Source organism: Diadema antillarum, unplaced genomic scaffold (genome assembly GCF_040938485.1).
Source record: "Diadema antillarum isolate AM-2024a unplaced genomic scaffold, OU_Dant_1.0 seq00001097_RagTag, whole genome shotgun sequence".
NCBI lineage: Eukaryota > Metazoa > Echinodermata > Echinoidea > Diadematoida > Diadematidae > Diadema > Diadema antillarum.
Window position 1 is genome coordinate 552,336 of NW_027271914.1, and position 22,454 is coordinate 574,789.

The following is a 22,454-nucleotide window of genomic DNA, read 5'->3' on the forward strand; positions in this document are numbered from 1 at the left end:
AAACCACTCGCTACGACTGAGTGTCTTTAAGCAAGGTTGACTGCATTTCATCTTTATTTTTTAGTGTTCTGAATTATGTGCATCAGTCGACTCCTGGGCATATTTATCAACATGGTGCAAAACACAACGTGCTGTAAAAGTAAAAATTGGCGTACAAGTAATTGTTTGTGCTTAGTCGGGTGAGATGAATTTAGCGTGTTTTTAAATGCAGAATCAAAACGTCAAATAGCGTTACACACAAAAAGCAAAAATATTTGTGTGCTTTTAGTTCCGCGCTGGTTTTTCTTGTGCAAAATGCATAAAAATTTCTACACCACGAAAATTTTTGACTTTTACAGCATACAGCATTGTTAGCTCTCTTCATCTTCTCAATCACACATACATCAGTATACACATTTGTAATCAAAACAACTTGAGAGTCAACTGTATTACTTTTTTTGGGTAGGCAGATTTCCAGCCTGCTTTATTACACATGTCGTGGTCGTGCCATTTTTCTGTACACTACATTCTCCCCCCTCTTCACAGACTGTACTCAGGGAACTCGAACGCCACTTCTTTGCCAGTTAGCTTCTTGTAGACAGCAGCAAATGTTTCCGTCTGAACAGACATAAAGGCAACAAAAAGACAACAAATTAACAAAAGTGAAATTACAAAAGATATATAAGACTGAAAACTTAAAGGGATGGCATAGTCTTGGTTGAGATGACGATTCAGGTTTTTACTTTCAAAACCGATTTTCATCAAACAAACTTTGAATTCCTCTTATAATTGTATGCTATTCTAAATTTCAAATAAGTAGTTTATAATTATCTTGCAAAAATGTAAAACCTGAATCCCAATCTCAACCAAAACTATACCATCCCTATAAGAAGTACTCACTGGATTACAATGGGGGTCAAAAGATCTGTTTGATATGTTATGAACATACAAGCAAAAGAACAATTGGTCTAGTATCTAATGAATGAAATCATAGTGCTAACAATCATGCCCCACAAATGAATGGGGAAAAAAACAGTCCTAAAAAAAAAAGAGGAATTGTCCTTTTTAGTCTCTAATAAAGATAAGGAAAATGTTCTCTTGAAAGATTTTGAGAAAATCTATCCATACCTAAATGAAAACTGAAATGAATGACATTTCATGTCTACAGAAAATGAGGTGTACTGTATTAAAGTCTCATTAACCCATATCCGCCGATCTACGGGATATCCCGTAGTTCGCGCAAATGCTGCGAACGCCGATCTGTGGGATAATCCATAGCATAAATGGCTTGGACGATGATGTCATTTATACAGCTTATTATAGCCTGTGAACTCTATCTCTGATATCCCACAGTCCTTTGCATCACTTCCTGTTACTGATATTTTCATTTGGATTTGTATTTGCCTTGGAGGTTTACAGCAGGCTGCTGACAGAATAGGTCTACATCTATGTGAGATCGAACACTGCTGAACGTGTACATATAGGCCTCCTTTACTATAGTCCCATCCATAGCGTCTATGAGTGCATAGACCAGACTAGTCTGCAGAGCGCAGATCTTTTGAGTTATTATTCAACATTTCTTCATATTTGTAAGCATTATACCCCAAGTTATATACCATCGGAAAGCTTACATTATGAAGATTTCAAAATTGATAGTTTTTTTTTTGTATAAAGGCTAGGAATATTTTTCAACAGTGCTTTCTTTTGAATAAAAGATGTGATTATTCATTATATGTAAATCATACGAAAATACTGAAATCATATGACGTCACATAATTCATGACATGATGCTGATTTACATCTAATATGAAAGGCCATCACTTTCTCTTTCAATTGGTATATAGATTTCCATAGTTTTCTTTTCATAAGTGTCAGTGACATCAACTTGAATTTGAGATGGCACAGTTTAGTGAACGTACATGAAATAGCCTCCGGCAGCAACAGTCTTTAGATTGCATTTACATGACCGGCAGATATAAGTTAAAAAACTAAATAGAGGTGTGGTGCTCTGGGTTTTCTCACCATAACAAAACATGAGAAAACATGCAAAGACAAAGGGCCGAATGCATAAACGCTAGCAATTGCTTGTGCTAGCCTTTTACTCGAATCCGTATACATAAAAACATGCAAGCAGAAGCTTTTGCTAGCAAGCACAAGCTATTGCTTGCTGCCCGCAAGCAATTGCTTAGAGACCAAGCATTTGCTGAAAAACGTATGCATAAAACATACCATTTGCTAGTTCTTGCTAGCAATTGCTTACGATTTTCCAAGCTCTGTAAAATGAGCTTGAGCTTTTGCTTAACCGGAACGTTCCCTTTTCAGTATCATTTTCATATTTATGAAAGAAAGACCACACTTGTGAAGGAGTGGTATAAATCTACAAGAAATTACTCATAAGTAGTGTAAGAAACTTTTTCATTTCAACAACGGGAATGTCCAGTGGTTAGCACGCAAAATGTGATGAAAAACAGGTAGGATGTCTGACTTCGGTGGAGAGCGAGGAGACCTCTCTCCACGGGCGATCTGGCAGATCCGGGCTGCTGTAAGCTGCAGTGATGGGAATCAGCCAGTAATACGTGTGTGTGTATAGATGTGTGTGTAAAACGATGTATGTGTCTGTCTGTGCATTTCATAGCTCTTCTGCTATGTCAGGAAATGTTTCCACACACACATGCCCTTTCAAATACATGCTGCCACACTCGCCTTTGTTCTTGTGTTCGCACAGGCGTGACATCCCTTTTGTTGACAACGCAAGCAATTGCTTGTGCGGGGCAAGCAAAAGGTATTGGCATAAGCAACAGATTATGCATATGGATTTAAGCAATTGCTTGATCTAGACCTTTTGCTAGACGAGCTTGTGCTTTTGCTTGAAGCAATTGCTTACAAGCAATTGCTTGTTTTATGCATTCGGCCCAAAGAAAAGGAAAACAAATAAGAGAAAGAAAACACAAACAACCAACAAAGCAAAACACACTGACACTCTCTATCTGAGCATGCTAGAATAGTCTAGGCTTTCCAGACCCACCTTGTGCTCGATCTGTGTCTTCTGGCTGACGTCCAGGTGTACCTTGATGTTCCTGCTGCCGTCCAGCTTGACGTGGATGCGCTTGCCGACGATCTCGGAGGGGAAGACCAGGTCTTCCAAGATGTTGTCGTGGACCATGGTCAGGGTCCTACTCCTGGGCCGCTTCTGCTTGCTCTTGTTGCGGGACTTCCTGGTCGGCTTGGGGAGGATTCTCCTCTGTGGGGTGGGTGGGGGGGGGGGGTGTGTTCAAAGATTTCAAACAAGTTGACAAAGGTTCTATAACAGCTGATATGAACAATCAAATGAGTGAGCTAACGATATAGGCAACTCACATTTGTCTGTTGATAGCGTATTAAAAAAAATATCATTTTCTGCTATAAAAGTGTACAAAAAAATTTTCTTCCAGGCTGAATAATTTTGAAACGATGATCAGTCAGATATATCTGGATTTTAGACTGAAGCATAATTGCATGTGAATAAAAATGGGGGAAATTTCCAAATTTTGTGTACAAACTATAAAGCAATTCATGAAGCGATGGAATCATCAACTCACTTTTTGCACATTCATATTGACTATATAAGAACTGTTTTGTAAAAAATTAGCAAACTTAAAACATTCAGATTGCCGTCCCTGATTTTAATCCAATTTCGATCAAATTTTCACACTTCTGCTTATCAAAGATTTCTTTCTTTTCAGACTAACTTTAAACTGGTCAAGTATTGTCCTTTAGTGGGATGAGAGAGCCGTATCGCAGAGCAATGTTCTTCCAAATATACTTGGCAGTCACTCGTTTATCTGGGTTGTTATCGTTGTTTAAAATAGGAAAAGAAAAGAAGAGAGAGAAAAAAATGGCTTACCTGGGCAATGAAGAGCACATGCTTGCCGCTGAACTTCTTCTCAAGCTCGCGTACTAGTCTGACCTGAATCTTCTGGAAGGCTTTCAGCTGGGGAACAGGAACAAGCACGATGACAGCTTTCCTGCTTGCACCTACGTCGAGCTCCTACCAATTGATTGGAGAATGCACCAATGTCAAATTCATTGCAAAAATCTTACAGTTCCAGGGTATGGTCACCACGCAATGACTGCCGAATTGTACGAATGCCAGTTTCCTCCACAAATTAAATACCCATGGGTTACTGTAAACTCAGAATTTTCGCTGTACATTAATTTTCATGTATTTCGCGCTATTTCTGGCTAGCTAGCGCAAATTCTAAAACCTGCAAATAATATCTTAACAATTTTCTCTGCACATTTCCGCAACGCGAATTCAACAACCTGCGAATATGTTTTTGAGCCACTCAGCGCGAAAAATTAATTGTGCGAAAATATTGAAGTTTACAATACAATAGTATGTTCTTACAACACAAAAACACAAGCAAAAACTGAAACACTGATTCACAATTACCTCAATCTCAACTTTTGGTAAGTTCAGTTTTTCTACTTTCACATGCAGAAGGTATTGCTATCATCTGTTTTCTTCCTTGTAGTATTGTTGCTCCTGATTATACATTCTTTCCTGACTGGGTGTACAAGAGTTTTCTTCATGAAACTGAAATGTCTCTGTTTCTACTGCCTCCTCTGGTCAATCTTAAACACATCTGTGCAGCATTTCATGAAACTTGTCCGTCACTGACAACTGTTTAAAGCTATTGAAATCCTTGCATCTGAGAGCAAATTTGTCTGTGAAAATCACCGACTAAACAAACTGTTTAACGCTATTGAAATCCTTGCACCTGAGAGCAAATTTGTCTGTGAAAATCACCGACTAAACACTTGATGAAATGCCCCTCCCCCGGGAGTAACATTCACTGACCTTGGCTCCTGTGATGAAGAGCTCCCTCAGTTGACCCTTGAGTTCTGAGTTGGATTCCAGCTCAATCAGAGCCTTGGGTGAGAGAGAAATGAGCGAGAATGACAAACTCAAAATATAAGTCAAGAACTTACGCATCTGCAATATGGTCTACATATCATTTTTTGCTCATCTATATGTACTTATATATTCATAAGTGTATAACAAGTCAAGTTCTACTACAGTAAACAAATGAAACAGAGTCTATGAATGGTCTGTCAGAATACATTCCTATCATAACTTGGACTCTACTAACAGCCACTGTAGAAAATTGCAGTTAATTGCTAAGCTTGAATAAAAAAAAATCAATGACTGACAATAAGTAAAGTACGTTAGGGATGTCTCTAAACAAAAAATCTTGGGGTTGCTCACTGTCTGCATATGACATAGCTGTAGTGTGTACAGAATATAAAGGTATTTGATTGCATGTTACACATTGTACATGAATAGACATCACTGAGTACTAGATGCCCTACTGTTTACATGCTACTGTTACTAGATAACCAAATTTTCAGTTGAGTATACAATGTAGATCATAGATGTACATGCAGCATCAGAATTCAGATACCCACCTGTGAGACGGACAGTTCAAAGTTGTCAGGGGTTTCCCCCTGGGGCTTGATCACCTTTGCACTGGCACTGAACACCGCCATCTTGACCTCTGTGCAGGGGGGGGGGGGGGAAACATGCCACAAGAGATGCACTTATCTAATTTATACAGTAACGCAACAGGACAGAAACATACACACATAGATTGGGACAGCAGCATAAATAGATTAGAAGTTAGGAAAAAAATTAAACTGGTGCCAATTTCTCACTTTTTGTTGTCAGAATAATGATGTACACATACAGATAAGCTGAAGTTTGTCCTTTAGATAACATTGGTTAGGCATTTGCATGGATTGCAGTGACAGTGTGAACCATCAAAAATTTTCAAAATTCATTCACTGTCAGTCATGTCAATAATCATATGATAATAATACTTGTCATCTCCGCACTGTCTGGCTGCAAGTGCAAGCACGCAATAATACAGGGCAATATAATGACTCGCTAAACCAAGGAGGTTGAAGAGATGGAGTAACAACAGAGTTATTCCCTTTGATCCCATGTTCGAAGCCGCCGCTCAAAAATATTTGAAGCACGTGCCAAACAGGATCTGCCCCGCAGATACGAAGACAATTGACTCGTGTCTCATTGCATAATCACCAGCCACTTTCAAAGCAAGATATGTCTTTGTGATGGTAATTACTTTCGCTATCCCTTCTTTAATATAAAAGGTAGGTGGCACATTTACTACAGACATGAGGATGCGCGAATAGAAATTGAGCAAAAAAAGCTGAAATGAAGATGAAAATTACTCGACTGGGCATACCCGGGCACTAATCTGATATATCTATCAATAAAGAATTATACTTGAAGATTATTCCATATTAGTTTCATTTGTGGAAATTAAGCAGAAAAGTGATAAAGCCAGCTTTCCAGGATGGTACAGTTTTAAAAACTTTCACATAATACAGTTCTGATTTACACTTTTGCGCAAATTTCTGAACGGAATTGACTTTTGTTTTACATGGTTTATAGATTAAGTGAAATTTCATTTCATTTCATAGACAAATAAGCAAAATATGGCCAACATTATGATAATGTTCAAAATGAATCTTCAGATTGCTCAGCAAGACGGCGGCCTGGAACATCCATCATCAAAGCCAAAAGGCACAAGTGCACCTGTGCTGTGGAATTCTATTGTAGGGGCAAGCATGGTGTCACCGGACACCATGGTATTACCGGACACGCACATTTTTGCGTACTAATGACATTCTGTACGCGCGAGACTTCGTAGATTAGCCTCACAGAACTTTGTGTGGACCGAAATCACAAAAAACGCCACATAAAAATGTAAAAACACGAAAAAATTAACATTTTACCTCAAATTTATAGTTGAGTGACCCACACCTCTTCATAGTTAATATTTATGCATGTTTGAATCATATTTCACGACTGAAATTCTATGAAATCCCACTCACATACAGGAAAAATGCTGAAGATTCCAATACAATAGAACCAAAAGTTCACTGATCGATATCGGAAATTTGTAGCTATCGTCCTCAAACGCGAACGATGCGGAATAGTTGTGCGCTAAAGGGGCCCGCAACTCATCACCCGCGCGTGCAGCTCCCATAGACAAAGCACGTAAACTAGAAGTAGAGTCTAACCAGTTGTCGATTTTCTCACAAGGTTTTATTGCGCGAACTGTTCGAAATGTTCAAGACAGACATTTTACCATAAAATGCGAAATTTGAGCCTCACTTGCCGATGTTTTCTTTGTCATCCGCTCGGTGAGAATGTGTACGGTGATTTGTGGGATAAATTGTGATTCTGGTGCAAGGATTAGATGCGAAAGATGTCGATTATTTCATTGCGAAAATCGTGTCCGGTAATACAATGCGATTTTGCACCGCGCAAAAAGACAACTTTTTGAGAGGGTTATGTTTGAAGCATATTTTTTAAGAACTGGAGTGAACAATTGACATTAGTTGGCTGAATTCGTAATTTCCAGGAGTCTGTGAATAAGTGATGTTATTTTTAGCCGAAATTTCATCCTCTGAGTATGGAATTCAAAGCCACGAAAAAAAGCGTCCGGTAATTGGATGTACCACCCTACATCAATAGAAATCTGACAACTGTTTGAATAATTACAGCCAGTTGGAACTCCATGTATAAAACCTCCTTGGCTAAACGCTGCATGTTTACATGATCCTAAGACAAATTGCTAAGTGCCCTCCCATACTTTCGCGAAAGTAAACAACACACCGAAAAAGTTAACCCATTTAACGCATTGTCACTCTGTTGTGCTATATTAGTGTTTTTGCCGGTATACTTGGGTGACCCGCACCTCGTCATAGTTAATGTTTGCCCATAATTGAATCACATTTGGCCACTGAAATTCTTTGAAATCCAACTCACATTCAGGAAAAATGCTGAAAATTCCAATGGAATCACAAGTTCACTGATCGATATTGAAAATTTGCAGTTATCGTCGTCAAAGGCGAACGATGCGAAAAAGTTGCGCGCTAAGGAAGGGGCCCGCAACTCGTCACCCGCTCTCCCATAGACTTAGCACGTAAAAGACGTGTGCGATGACCGTGATGTTCCCATAGACATACGCGTAAAAGATGCGTGCGGGTGACATATAACACGTATTCCTATAGCCCTATTAAAATTTCAGATTTTCGCGAAAAACTGTTCGGTTTTCACCACAATTTGCTTGGTTGTGGTAGTCCTGCCAAGTTTCAAGCGTACAGAACACAGTCCCGGGCATACATTTTTGTTCAGTGCGCTCAAAACGATTTTAAGCGGGGTGACGGTATTCGGGCCCCTGACGAGGTGCGGGCACCTGGCTATACCGCCGGTCCAGTGCAGACATAACGCGACGATGTGCGCGACATCTTGCGTAGTTTTAGAGTGCGAATATCCAACCTAACACTGACTGGCAGCAACTGTTTTCCCATTTGTATCAGAACATATCAATTGCTAGCCATTGGTACATGGAATTAGTAATTATACAGAACAAAAACAGATCTATGCAGATCCAACTCGAGTGAAAACAGTCAGATTGGCATGAGTCGCCTTCATTTGTCCCTGCCGCCGCGAGGGTGTAATCATGTAAATCCGATGCTTCGTTACGGAAAAATAATCCGCTTCTATCTGATCAATCCGACTAAATACTACACACTTATTAACATTATCTATACTTTCGATTCTTAAAATATCAATTTCAAAGAAGTTTTACACATGAGTGAAGCTCAGGCATAAAAATAATGGGCTATATTTTCGACAACCATTGTGGGCTAGTGCCTTACATCGACGGCCGTATGAAAAGAGGCCGATTGGTACAGCACTAGCGCCTATGCGCTGCCACCAGCAATGGACTCATTCACAGCATAGCATACGGGGAGCTGTCGGCACTGGCAGACTTTGGCAGCACTAGACCTAGATATTTTGCAATCGTTCCTACCAAAAAGAATAAAAAACGCTACTTCATTTTAAATTTATGTAAACAAAATGTTACACATCTTAATAACAATAATTTTGTTGATATCTTAAAATAGTTTTTATCCATTGGCATGCCACAATAATTTAAAAATCCACCATATATCAAAACATAATACAATGAAATACTGCTAAGAACCTAATTTGAAATTGCCGATTTGAAACGATTTGGATGGATTTGTTGGAGAGAAATGAGTGTGCCCTAAATTCTGATGCTCAAGAAAATATTGACAGGCAGTATACACTGCTTTCAAATAATGGGGCGGTCCTTCTACGCAGTTCGAAGAGGCAGGAGGACTGGAGTGTATTTGACTTGGTGAGTGTTATTGCAAGATTCTCAAGATGAAGAGTTCAGAATTTTAGTTATTTACGTGCATTGCAATGGATCGTAGTCCCATATATTAAAATGCATGTTGGTAATGTAGGCAGTATATTATTTTGATGATTTAAATTTACTCTTCTTGTTTTTAAAAAAAATGAATATCAAATGTTTATGTGTCCATTTAGATAAAACTTACCGTAATTAGCTCACCTGAGCTAAATGCTTGAAAAGTGAGTTATTGCTAGCATTCACCATGCATCATCCAGCATGCATGCACGCGGGAATTGGAATGCGCAGGCATGTCACAACTCACATGCATGTGTGACATGTGCACACATTTTTGTTTTAATATGAGTTATGACCGAAAGATCAGTCTGTATCTGGTCGTCGGGGATATGTTCCGCGGAGACTGCGTCTGGCATAACGGATCCAGAGGAGAGCGATAACATCAAAAAAATAAAAGACTCCTCCGGACAGACGGATCTTTCTGTCTAGTCTAGAACTGTCTAGTCACTAGTGCACACATGCACATATATACACATCATGCCTGCATATATAAAGCTGGATTCTGTGAGTGTACTGATCTGTCAGTGATATTAATGTTGTGTTGCGTGTTGTGCGTACCGTTTGTAAACTTCTTCTTTTTTTTTCTCATTTTCACCTCCTTCCTGAAAACCCACCCATAAAGGATATAGAGTAAAATATCCCGTTTGCGGCAGTTTAAGCATTGTTAAGGGTTTTTCCAACTTGTAAACAAATCAGGCAAATTATTTTCAACCATTTCATATATCATAGACAAGATTATTCATTAACGCAATTGTTTTCGTGAAAGAAATTTACCATTGACCAACGCAGTTTTCATGATTTACAAGGGCAAAACCCGGCACAATTTTCGCCGATAAGGGCGATATGCGACGTAGTATTTCTGCTTGCGGCACGATGTACAATCCCTATGCAATACGCGCGTGCTCCGCGATCTTTAGCTGAACGCCTTCACATTTCTCGCGAACATTGCGTAAGCGCCAATTCCCATTGCGAAAGCACGTGAAAATAGCGTGCGCACATGCATTGGCCGCAAACAAGATCGCAATTCTGGCGGTGTTGTTGATGTCTTTCTCGTGTTTTTCTCATTTTTTTTCGATGGTAACATCCACTTTCCGAAAAAAATGGCGGCCCACATCGGCTCGCGAAAATTCTATTTTACGTGAGGATATGTTTTCAAAATCCATGAACATCGAGAAAACGACAAAAAATCCAGTTTCTTGGACCATTTTTTCTTAACTGTTATGTTAAGAAGTACCGAAAATTTCATTTTGGATGCGATATGTTGTCATTTAGGTGAGAAAATTTCACTTTCGTCAGAGATCGTGCCCATTTTATCGGTTGGTTTTTGTTGATTGCTAGTGTGTTAGTATATGTGCAGTGTGCATGTAACAGTGCAATGCTGTGTTTAGCTGTATATTACCGTGTATGTTGTACCTGCCGCGAACGGCTGCACGGCCGCGTACTGACGCAGTTACTCTAGTCACCAAACTTGGGACGCGCATGTAGGAATAGGATTGCAATTCGTTCAACTGGGCACCACGGCCACTGCGATGGTCTACAGCCAGGCAGGGCAGGGTTCAGTTCCCAACAAACTAGCCCCCAAATGATTGAAGTAACATAAAAAGTCTTCTTCTCCACAACTAGAAGTGATGGAGCTAATCAAGTTAGTGCTACAATATACATTATGAGTTAGTACATTGGTGACTGTAGTTACAAGTTTGTTCATTATGGTTCCAGAGGTGCCCCCCTCCCCCCTTTGTGGGGTCCTGGGGATCAAATTGAGGTGCAATTTTTACATTTTTATCTTCTTGTTGAAAACACGGTCAAATTTTCACCAAACCTGACAAGCATTATGGTCATGGTGATACTGTGATAGTTTTGCACAAATAGGCACCATGCATGCCCCTTGTCCCCGGCCCTGGGACCCAAGGGTAAGGGGATCCCAGAATCCTGAAATTATAGACTTAAAAATCAGTTGTGAAAATCTTCTACAAAACCACAAATGCTTTGAGTAAATGCATTAGTGAGTGTACTTCCAAGTGTGGTAATCACAGATCGCTGGCGAGACAGAATTGCATGGGGCCAAGTATATTATTTTTCTATTTTTCTTGAAAGTGTGTGGTAAAATTTTCTACAAACTTGACAAGTATTATTGCCAATGTGATAGAATGTACAAAGTTAATGTATGGACACCGCGCCTCCCTAGAGGTCCCCAAAGTCCCCCCCCCCCCAGTTTGCTATGTTCTTCTCAAGGAAACAACAGTCTTCAAGAATGCATGGAAAGTAAACTTGCGATACCCAGGTGATTGCTAGACCCCTGGGTCTCTTGTTTGATAAATATTGTCATTCTATCCCCTTACTTCACAGGGATGAATGCAAGAACCAAGTCCATGGATTTGCTGGCGCAAGGTACAAGAAGTTTGGAACTGAGGACGAAGCATGGGGCTTTGTAAGTGGGACAGATGATAAAGGCAGTGGGGTGTCTACATCCAGCCAACCTAAGCTACTGACTGAAACCTTGTCCAGTGGCTACTCTTGTCCGATCAAGACATTCAAGCGATCACACTCTACCGATGCAGAGCCAGCTGTTCGTGCAAAGAGAAAGACGATCCAACAGCCCTCAGCTAGTGAACATGCATCAGGTGAATAATAGAACTCATCATGACAGGCACTCATATCAGTTATTGATATTACTGTTATCCTCATGATCATCATCAGTAGTAGTACTAGTAGTGGTGGTGGTGGTGTTAGATATATGGTTCCGTGACATTTGCCCCTGCGACAGCTGCTCCCATTGAATATTTGCACGCTAAGCCAAACAAATTCTACCCTCGAACATAACCCTGACCCTAATCCTAATCCTCACATCAAACTAAGCCTAAAACCCTATCATAACCCTAACCCAAACACTAAGTCATTTGAGAAATTAAGACCAGAGCAGTTGTCACAGGAGCAAATGTTGTGTCACCTACAATGTGGATATGCAATGTCCATATTGTGCATTTTCAAAACCAGTCCAAATCAAACAAGACAGAATAGATCTAGTACATTATTGTCAACATTTAAGTGTGCTGAAGATGAAGCCAGCTATCAAAAACAAGAAGAGTTTGCCCATAATACACAATTTTTTCCCTTTCTTTGGTCTGGAAATGGTGATATAACATATAGTTTTATGAAACCTTTATTTATGTATATCTCCAAGATAATGAGTTAATGTTTAGATTAGTATGAAAGTGTGTCAGCACTCAAATTGCAGTTGATAATTCAATTATCTATACTGTATCTCACATTCTATTTAACAAAGGTCATCCATGTTACAGTAAGTATGGAGAAAGTTGAGAGTCATAGGGCTCAACTGGTGGCAAATAAAAATGTGCCAAGTGACATAAGGAAAACATATTGCATTTAATTCGGAAAAAGGAAGGATGACTATAAAATAGAGCACTGTGACAAGATGAAGTTTACCCTCTCCCTTACACATCAATATTTCAGACATGGTAATCACTGTTTCATTTCATTTTACAAGGGGAAACACTGATGCATGAACTAGCACTTGAAGTTAGTTTCTTGTTCCTCAAGAGTGAATCTATGTTTACTTGTCCAGTGATTTTGAATCTGCATGTGTACAGCTTTATGGCAGAGTATTGTGAATATACAGTCAACCTTGCCTAAGTCAAATCTATTTGGACTGAAGAAATAGCTTCAACTTAGAGAAAATTCAACTTATGAGGGATTAAAATCAACGCAACATGAAGAGAAGGGACACAAAAAACCTTCGACTTGGGCAATTATTCAACTTACGAGAGGTCGACTTAGGCAAGGTTAACTGTACTACTAAACAAAGTAAGTCAGACAGAATTGTACTGGTAGAGTACTGTAAAGTGTTTTAAGAAATGTAAAGCTGGCTTCTGTCAAGTCATAAAGACCCACCTTCAGCCCCCAACAAACAGATGGGCACTAAATGATGACACATGTACCAGAACTGCTCAACCCATCCAAGATAATGCCTCCTTGATCTGTGTTGAATGAATGTGAGTAAAGAAGATAGCACAACTGTCACAAGGGAATATCATTCTGGAGTGTTTGTTGCCATGTCATTGAAATATCACAGACTGTGAATAAAGCAAAACTGATGAGCTGCCTTTCCCTTTTCTACCAGGGCTTGTTGTGTACACGGACGGTGCATGCACCCACAACGGGGCCCATGGTGCGAGGGCTGGCATTGGAGTCTACTGGGGCGATGAACATCCACTGAACTACAGCGCCCGTCTGGAAGGCAAACAGACCAATCAGAGGGCAGAGCTCACGGTAAGCAATGTTCAAGTTTGCAAAAGCTTGGATAGATTTTTTTCCATTACACATGGATACCCACAAACTAGTAGAGGGCATACTATTGTTTTTGTCTTGTTTTGCCACATTTTATATGCAGACACAACTCTGTTCCTTGTGTGATATGGGCATGCCATGCATCATGTTACTCAGCTGACGTTTGCAAACACATAGTTGACTATGTGGACAGTCTTTTCACTTCATCTCCTATGATTTATCAATCCTTGTCAAAGTTTACAGAGAATAAACAACTTGCAATATCTAGCCATAGATGGTACAATGGAGGAGAATGGCAGTGTCCTCTGAATCTGGAATGTTTAACAGACCATTTTTTTTTTTTTTTTGCAAATGTTCAGCATGGTCAAGTGTTTCTAGGCAGTTCGAATATTTTTTAGTTATCAATTTTTAGTTATCAATTTGCAGCAATCATGATTTGTGAAAAAAAAAATGTTTGCTATTCCCTTTCTTTGTCAATCTCTGCGATCAATGTGCCATGTTTCCTATTTCCTTCTCTCAAGGCGGCCCTGAAAGCTCTGGAGCAGATAAAGGCACATCACAAAGGGAGGCCAGTGACTCTCTACACAGACAGTAAATACACAATAAATTGTAAGTTGCATGGAAGGCATTTTGAATACCTTTCTCATGCTTGCAGCTTCGCCAGCTTCCTTTCTCTCTCTTCCACTATATATATGTATTGTGACAGATATTGTTGAAATTTTGTATTCATTTGTATGATGGCCAAATCTAAACTCCTGTCATTTTTGTCAATTATTTGCAATTAAAAAGAAAAAAAAATAGATTGATGCAAGAATTTCATCAATTTGAATAATTATACAGTATCTACTGCATACTAGTAGGATTAGAATCAGCACTGGCTGTTGGGTGGAAGCTCGATGGTCTAGTGGATTGGATGCCTGTCCTGAGATCAGAAGGTCGTTGATTTGTGACCTCTTCAGAGAGGGATATAAGTTGTGTCCTCATCCCTGAACAAATGCAAGACCTATTATTTTCTTTCTTCCATACTTTCTATCTATCTATCTCTTTATCTGTGTATCTATTTATCTACTCTATCTATCTATCTGTCTGTATTTCTATTTTCTTTGTATCTATTATCTATATTTTTGTCTCTGTATTAAAAAAAAAAAAAACAACAACCTCACCTGGAAACAACAACAAAACTTCTCAGGTGTGACTGACTGGATTCACAAATGGAAGACCAACGGGTGGAAAACGTCCCAGAAGACAGATGTTATCAACAAGGATGACTTGATCAAACTCGACGTCCTGAACAAGGAGCTGACTGTAGATTGGGTGAGAAATCTTGATTTTCGTCCACTTAAAGCAAGGAATGCTAGTATGACAATGCTACTCTTTATTGATAACCCTTCATTCAGTTTTTGACATGTGTGATAGGTTGCACAACTCAAGACAGATATTCCCATTTGTGTTTCAGTACAGTATCTATTAGCGCCATTATCTATTATATTCACATGTTAAATGAACTTTCAACTACAGCAGATCAGGAATACTAAGCAGTGTGATACGGTCACTGTATTTTTCATAGAGATACAAATACTGTACAGCCAAAGGTAAACCATGTATTGGACTATGCAGAAATGAAGTGCTGTATTTAAAGTGAGCAGTAGACCCCACAAATAATGCTCCTCCAGATTTCCTGTTTATTTACTACTGCATGATGATTTTATTAACCCGTTGAGGACGGTTTGCTTTTGCTACAACTCGCATTTCCCATAGACGCTCGCTTGAGTATACGCGGGACTCGTCCTCAATGGGGTAAGAGAAATTTCAGGTCCTCCTTGCAGCAAACTGTTGAGATATTTATTCACCTTTTGACATAATTTGACCTTTACTTGGCCTTTAATGTCACTGGAGACACATTTTATGCTTCGACTGATGTAAGTTCTTCTCATTCAACTAATTAATGACATCATTTGCTTGTACCATAGTCTTTGCTTGATATCTAATTCTTCGATTATTTCATTTTTATTCTGCCATCAGAAATATGTTCCAGGACACTCGAACGTCAAAGGCAATGAGAAGGCAGACAGATTGGCCAGAGAGGGCGCCGATCAGCCTCTACCATCAAAGGGAAGGTAGCACCAGGAGGGGTTGTACGAGGTGTATGTTCATCACAACAAATGGTACAAGAATGAATGAACTTGTTCCTATCAATGTTGTGCGAGTTGTGAAAAACAGAAATTAAATTGGGGAAGTAGAGCCTTTAAAAGGGATAAAGAAAAGAAATATAAGAATGATGTCATAGAATTAATTATTTTTGTTGTTGTTTTGTCTGTAGTAAATTGTGGTATTTTTTTTTTTCTGTTTCATTTTTTTTTCACTCTTGCCACAAGATGTCCCTTTTCGAAAAATGGTACTGAAATTATGTTTTGTATACAATATTTACATGAAAATTCACAGTAGCAAGTTTTTCTCATATGTGCACAAGGTGACCAGATGCTCTTCATTTCTTTTTGAAAATTGTTTTTTTTTATTTTACTCCCTTAGGAATTTTCACTCTAAACAAACTCGTAGGGATGTGAAAGATACTTTCTGTCACGTAATTGAGAAGAAATAGCAAAACGTTGCAATATATTGAATACTTAATCCAAATTGATTGCTGCAGTAGATGACTAACCCGTGTTAGCACATTTCCCAACTCCCAATGGTCACTCGCTGTTTGATATATGATGGAAATCTTTCTGCTAGACCATTCATTTGTGTGAAGATTATACCAATCTGTGACATGCTTAATCGATCGGACATTTAGGACAGAGAGGCAGAGGTCTGAAACCAAGACTACAATTAAAGGACAAGTTCACCTTTATAGACATGTGGATCGAGTAAATGCAGCAATATTAGTAGAACACATCAGTGAGAGTTTGAGGAAAATCAGACAATCCGTTCAAAAGTTATGAATTTTTGAAATTTCTGCTCAGTCACTGCTGGATGAGAAGACTACTACAGCTTGTGATGTCACATGTGTACAACAATATAAAGAAAATATAGAAAAAATTCAACATATTTTCACTTTTCTCCCATAATAAAAAGAGCAATTGACCTCCCTCTTTCAGAAGGCAGGGAAAATGATATTACCCTTAACATACGTCAGTGACGAGTCGAGGAATTGCGCACTTTTTGCAAAAAGTAAAATTTGTGAAATTCTTTGTATATTTTCCGTAAACAGCTATCGTTCTATGCATGCGACGTCATACACTGTAGTAGTCTTCTCATCCAGCAGTGACTGTGCAGATACTTTGAAAAATTCATAACTTTTGAATTGATTGTCTGATTTTCCCCAAACTCTCACTGATCTACTGATATTGCTACATTCACTTAAAGGCACATAGTCCCGGTAGTGTAGAGGGCGCTGTTGATGATACTGCTGATCACTGTTAGCATTGATACGAAGATTGCCGAAGTTGAGCTGTCATCAAGAGTAAAGCACGTAGGTGTTGCTAAGTAACGTTTCCTTCGTTGCTTCTCTGCGCATCACGCAGTCTGTAGTAATGCCAGGGTGCGTGCATACGTTGTGCTTGTTATTATGACATCACAAAAGAAGTTTGCTAAAGCTGTCATCCCCCTCAGCCGAATCATCAGCCGAACTGTGATTGGACCACGATCGGACCACTGACTACAGTGGATCGCACTTCTTCGGACTCGGGGAAATGGGCCAAAGCGTAAGCGCTAAAGAGGAGTCGATAGCGTAGGTCTCTATAGGAAACTTGCGTCGTGCGCCTGCGTACGCATTTTGACTAAACCACTGGGACCATGTGCCTTTCATCCACATATATATGAAGGTGGACTTGTCCTTTAACCCTCTGCATGCCACATCAATTTCCGGTCCATAGGTTTGTGTGTGAACGTTGTGCACATTTGGCTCTTTGGCACATAAAGAATTAAAGAGACAAAGTACTGCCTTGGAGGTGAGCTCTGAAGAAGGAAAACAAGGAAAAGTAGAAATTACGCGGTGCGTAAAATATGTCCCCGCCGGAAGTAGCATTTAGTATCAAAGTGTACTATATAGGTCAAAAGATCAAGGTCAAAGGTCAAAGAAGTCAAAGGTCAACATTCTGTGTAGAAGTTTTGAAGCCCTCACCTAGTGCCATCACATAAAGCAAACGGAATCGAAATCGGGTTAGAAATGGCGAAGGAGTAGCATTTTGTAGCAAAATGTACAATACAGGTCAAAAAATCAAGGTCAAAGGTCAAAGAAGTCAAAGGTCAACATTCTGTGTAGAAGTTTTGAAGCCCTCACCTAGTGCCATCACATAAAGCAAACGGAATCGAAATCGGGTTAGAAATGGCGAAGGAGTAGCATTTTGTAGCAAAATGTACAATACAGGTCAAAACATCAAGGTCAAAGGTCAAAGAAGTCAAAGGTCAAAATTCTGTGTAGAAGTGTTGAAGCCCTCACCTAGTGCCATCACATAAAGCAAACGGAATCGAAATCGGGTTAGAAATGGCGAAGGAGTAGCATTTTGTAGCAAAATGTACAATATAGGTCAAAAAATCAAGGTCAAAGGTCAAAGAAGTCAAAGGTCAAAATTCTGTGTAGAAGTTTTGAAGCCCTCACCTAGTGCCATCACATAAAGCAAACGGAATCGAAATCGGGTTAGAAATGGCGAAGGAGTAGCATTTTGTAGCAAAATGTACAATACAGGTCAAAAATCAAGGTCAAAGGTCAAAGAAGTCAAAGGTCAAAATTCTGTGTAGAAGTTTTGAAGCCCTCACCTAGTGCCATCACATAAAGCAAACGGAATCGAAGTCGGGTTAGAAATGGCGAAGGAGTAGCATTTTGTAGCAAAATGTACAATATAGGTCAAAGGTCAAGGTCAAAGGTCACGACTGAAATTCTGTGTAGAAGTTTCAAAGCTCCCACGTACTGCTATCATATAAAGCAAACAGAATCAAAATTGGCTCGTAAATGACAGAGAAGTAGCAAATTGAAGATTTTGATCACACACGGACGCACACACGGACACACGGACGGACGGACGGACGGACGGACGGACGGACGGACGGACACACGGACACACACACGTACGGAGCCCGTTTCATAGTCCCCTGCTCGAACTCGTTCGGCGGGGACAAAAAGAGAACATGGAGAGGAAAGGCAGAAAGAAGATCAAGAAGAGGAAAAAGAAGATAAGCAAAAACAGTTAAGATTAAGAAGGGCAGAAAGAAAAGAGAAGAAGAAAAAGGAATAGAAGGTTTGGAATTCAAAGTGTCAGATTGGAGGACAAAGTTTTGACCGTGATAGCGAGTGCAATAAGTCGGTAACTATAGAGCGACATGTACATTGGGATACTCTAACCATTTGTACGTCATATTCAGATTGTGTTTATTGAAATAAAAATCATATGTGTACATTTTGCATGCTCTATGTCATCTCCCAAGAATATTTAATGAGATTTTGTTTGGAAAAAAAGAAGAAGAAAGATGTGTACAATACCTTTCACTATGCCCAAAGCAAATGTAAACCTTTTGAAGTACATTGTATTGAATGCCAAATAAACGGAAGATATGTTACACACTTTGCATACATTTCCTTTGTTTTGAAATGCAAGTTTTGATTGTAGCAATCGTCAATGACAAAGATTGTGTGATTTTCTAGAGAAAGCTCTTGCATTGTATCTCTTAAATGTAAAGCTACTCTAACAAAGCCTCTCCTTGCAATCATTCTTACAGTGCGCATAGTAGATAAGGAAGCGTATGAGTGGTGAGGGTGTGAGCGAAGGTGGTTAGATGACAAAAGTGTGGAAGACCCAATACTGTAAAAGTGGATATTTTCGCGCGAGTAATTTTTCGCGCTTGGCCGGGTAAGAAGAGTTTCGTGTGTTTTTAATTCCGCGTAATCAAGACATCACGCACAGGAACATATGGCAAGCAAAAATATTCGCGTGCTTTAATTTTCGCGCTAGTGTCTGGTTGCGCGAAATGCGCAAAAATTTCAACACCACGAAAATATCCACTTTTACAGTACCATGGAGTAGGAAGGCTGGCCCTGCTCGGATGAATTCGAAAATCTCCGTAACATATTGGCCCGAATTCACGAAGGTGGTACAATTGAAACCATGGTTTAAACCATGGACAAAAACCATGGAGCACCAAGTGTTGCATGGCCTATTTCGTTACGAAATCAGTCATTTCGTCGACGAAATTACCATTTCGTTGATGAAATGTTAATTTCGATAACAAAATAATAATTTCGTTGACGAAATGACTGATTTTGTACCGAAATGGGCCATGCGACACTTGGCGCTCCATACAAATTGTCCATGGTTTAAACCATGGTTTCAATTGTAGCACCTTTGTGAATTCCGGCCACTGTGTACAGCTCTATCATTGATCTCTATGTACATACACACAGGGCTGAAGAATCTCAGCAGGAGTTTTCCATTACTGATTAAAGGGATGGTACATTATTGGTGGAGATGAGAATTGGGCTTTTAACTTTTTGCAAGATACCAAGAAAACACTTTTAAGAGGAATTCAAAAACAAAGTAAAACAAAGAGATCGTAATAAAGTGTGGGTCCCACACTTTATTACAATCGCTCTTTTTTGGATATCTCACCAATTTCAAAACCAATTTTCATCAAATAAACATTGATTTCCTCACAGAATTACATGATCTTTCATATTTCATAAGAGGTTTCTCATTATCTCACCAAAAATGTTAGAAACCTGAAATTAGGTCTCAACCAAAACTATATGATCCCTTTAATGTATGCTTTGATGCTCATATTAGCTGACAGTCAATTCTATTTGATGAAAATTGGTTTTGAAATGGCTGAGATATCCAAAACAATACATACTGACAAAGTGATCCTAATCCACTTTTTATTAGGATCGCTTTGTTTACTTTGTTTTTGAACATCCCGGCCATTTCAAAACCAATTTTCATCAAACACAGTTTGAATTCCTCTTTATAGAATTGTATGCTTTTTAACAGTTGATAAAAGTGGTTTCTAAGTACAGTGTATCTTGCAAAAAGTTCAAAGTTGAATCCTTATACAGTGTATCAACCAATACTATACCATCCCTTGAACTCTCTTCCCAACATGAATGTGACATGCACGCATACATTTCTCTGTTCAATACTGTACTCCACAATTGCAAATTCAGTGGTAGATCCAGTTGGGGGCACGCACCCCCCTTTATTTTTTGTTAAAACAAAAGAAAACAAAAATGGAGGGGAGTGGGCATGAAAGCCCCTCTTTCATTTTGTAAAGGCACCCCCCCCCCCCCGAATCCTCCAGAAACATCTTTATTCATATTTCCACTGTGACGTCAACCTGTAACCCTTTTATAGCTGAACAATAGATACAGTTATGTGCTTAATTGCCAGAAACATTTGCATGAAAGTGAACATATGAAGAGTTTGTTAGCAAAAACCGATAAGTCCATTTTTGAAGATTTTGAAGTACGGTCTCAGTCATAAAGTACAAAATAATACCTTTTAAATGATATATTGGTCACTACATATAAAGGTACATTTTTGAAGTTATGGTCAAAAGAAGCAACTATTTTCTTATTACATGTATTCTCTGTATTTTTCCTGACCTTTAATTGCAAATATCTCCATTTGGCAAATATGGACTTATCGGTTTTTGCAAACAAACAATTCATATGATGCTGTTTCAAGTGCAGGTAGTGATACACGTACCAAGTCATTTTCACATTTTATCCTATACATACATTATCTCTTTTTCAAATTCATTTTTTGGACTTAATCACAGCTTGCTTAAATAAGGATGGTACACTTTTGGTTGAGGTGGGGCTTCAGTTTTCCAGCTTTTTTGTGAGATACGTCAGCAATGAGAAACCTCTCATCGAATATGAGAGAGCATATAATTCTAAGAGGATTTCAAAGTTATTTGATGAAAATTCATGGCTTTGAAATGGCCAAGATATTGAAAACAAAGCGATTCTGATAAAAGGTGGGACCCACGTTTTGTTAAGATCGCTTTGTTTTGTTTTTTGATATCTCAGCCATTTCAGAGCCAATTTTCTTCCAATAGACTTCCTCTTAGAATCATTATGGTCTTTGATATTTCATAAGTGGTTTCTATTAAGGCATCTTGCAAAAAGTTTCAAGCTGAATCACCATCTCAACCAATACTACACCATCCCTTTAACAAGTAAATTTACAATCCAGGAAAGGCATGACTAGGGTGAGCTTGAAGAATGGTTTAAACTTTGGCCTGCATTTACACGCACAGAGTAAAAAGATGGCATTAATACACAATGAACTGCAAATACATTCACAGACAGACTGAAAAACCCAACACACACAGACACTCACACCGGTGCAAGACGATGGGAGATGATCTGAATCTCTCATTCCTCATGTATACACTTGTACCTTTACTACAAAGTATTTTAAAGTACAGTCAACATTGCCCAAGTCAAATCTATGAAGTCCAAATTTTGGACTGAAGAAATAGTTTTGACTTTAACAGAGACTCCAACCCGGAGCACCTTCTGATCTGGAGATTCTCCCGCCTGAAACCCCTAGCAAATGGGAGACTCCAAGTTTATGTGCGCAAAGCGCGAAGTTCCTTGGTTTATAGATGCTCTCTGGTGCTATCTAAGGCTTATTTTTGCAGCATACGATAGCAATAAGTAAAAAATCCGATCCAACGGGAGACATTGAGCCAGGGCGGGAGAAATTAAATCTCAAACGGGAGAACGGGAGATTTTGAAAAAATGGGTATTCAGCGGGAGATCTCCCGTCGAAAACGGGAGAATTGGAGTCTCTGCTTTAATAGAGAAAATTTGACTTACGAGGGATTAAAATCGATAAAATATAAAGAGAAGAAGACTTCAAG

At 39.1% G+C, this 22,454-nt stretch overlaps 2 protein-coding genes across 2 annotated transcripts; one reads left to right on the forward strand and one right to left on the reverse strand.

The window, feature by feature from the left end:
• Window positions 1-428: 428 nt before the first annotated feature.
• LOC139743576 (small ribosomal subunit protein eS7-like) lies at window positions 429-8,737 on the reverse strand. The gene is made up of 6 exons (XM_071654056.1): window positions 8,716-8,737; window positions 5,428-5,516; window positions 4,820-4,891; window positions 3,863-4,006; window positions 3,005-3,220; window positions 429-597 (listed from the first exon to the last, which is right to left on the reverse strand). Exons 2-6 carry the CDS (start codon window positions 5,506-5,508, stop codon window positions 520-522), a joined length of 591 nt encoding a protein of 196 aa, XP_071510157.1. The 5' UTR covers window positions 5,509-5,516; window positions 8,716-8,737; the 3' UTR covers window positions 429-519.
• A 353-nt stretch (window positions 8,738-9,090) lies between these two features.
• On the forward strand, window positions 9,091-15,743 carry LOC139743577 (ribonuclease H1-like). Its single transcript, XM_071654057.1, has 6 exons — window positions 9,091-9,221; window positions 11,640-11,914; window positions 13,432-13,580; window positions 14,120-14,207; window positions 14,788-14,912; window positions 15,621-15,743. The coding sequence occupies exons 1-6, from the start codon at window positions 9,118-9,120 to the stop codon at window positions 15,717-15,719; spliced, it is 840 nt and encodes a 279-aa protein (XP_071510158.1). The 5' UTR covers window positions 9,091-9,117; the 3' UTR covers window positions 15,720-15,743.
• Window positions 15,744-22,454: the final 6,711 nt, after the last annotated feature.

Bases quoted from the DNA above. Each gene is read 5' to 3' on its own strand.
- LOC139743576 (XM_071654056.1), bottom strand. From the start codon at position 5,508: ATGGCGGTGTTCAGTGCCAGTGCAAAGGTGATCAAGCCCCAGGGGGAA. The intron at 4,892-5,427 runs GTGGGTATCTGA...CTCTCACCCAAG, and splicing joins TTGAACTGTCCGTCTCACAG to GCTCTGATTGAGCTGGAATC. The intron at 3,221-3,862 runs GTAAGCCATTTT...CCCACCCCACAG, and splicing joins ATGTGCTCTTCATTGCCCAG to AGGAGAATCCTCCCCAAGCC.
- LOC139743577 (XM_071654057.1), top strand. From the start codon at position 9,118: ATGCTCAAGAAAATATTGACAGGCAGTATACACTGCTTTCAAATAATG. The intron at 9,222-11,639 runs GTGAGTGTTATT...CTTACTTCACAG, and splicing joins ACTGGAGTGTATTTGACTTG to GGATGAATGCAAGAACCAAG. The intron at 14,913-15,620 runs GTGAGAAATCTT...TTCTGCCATCAG, and splicing joins AGGAGCTGACTGTAGATTGG to AAATATGTTCCAGGACACTC.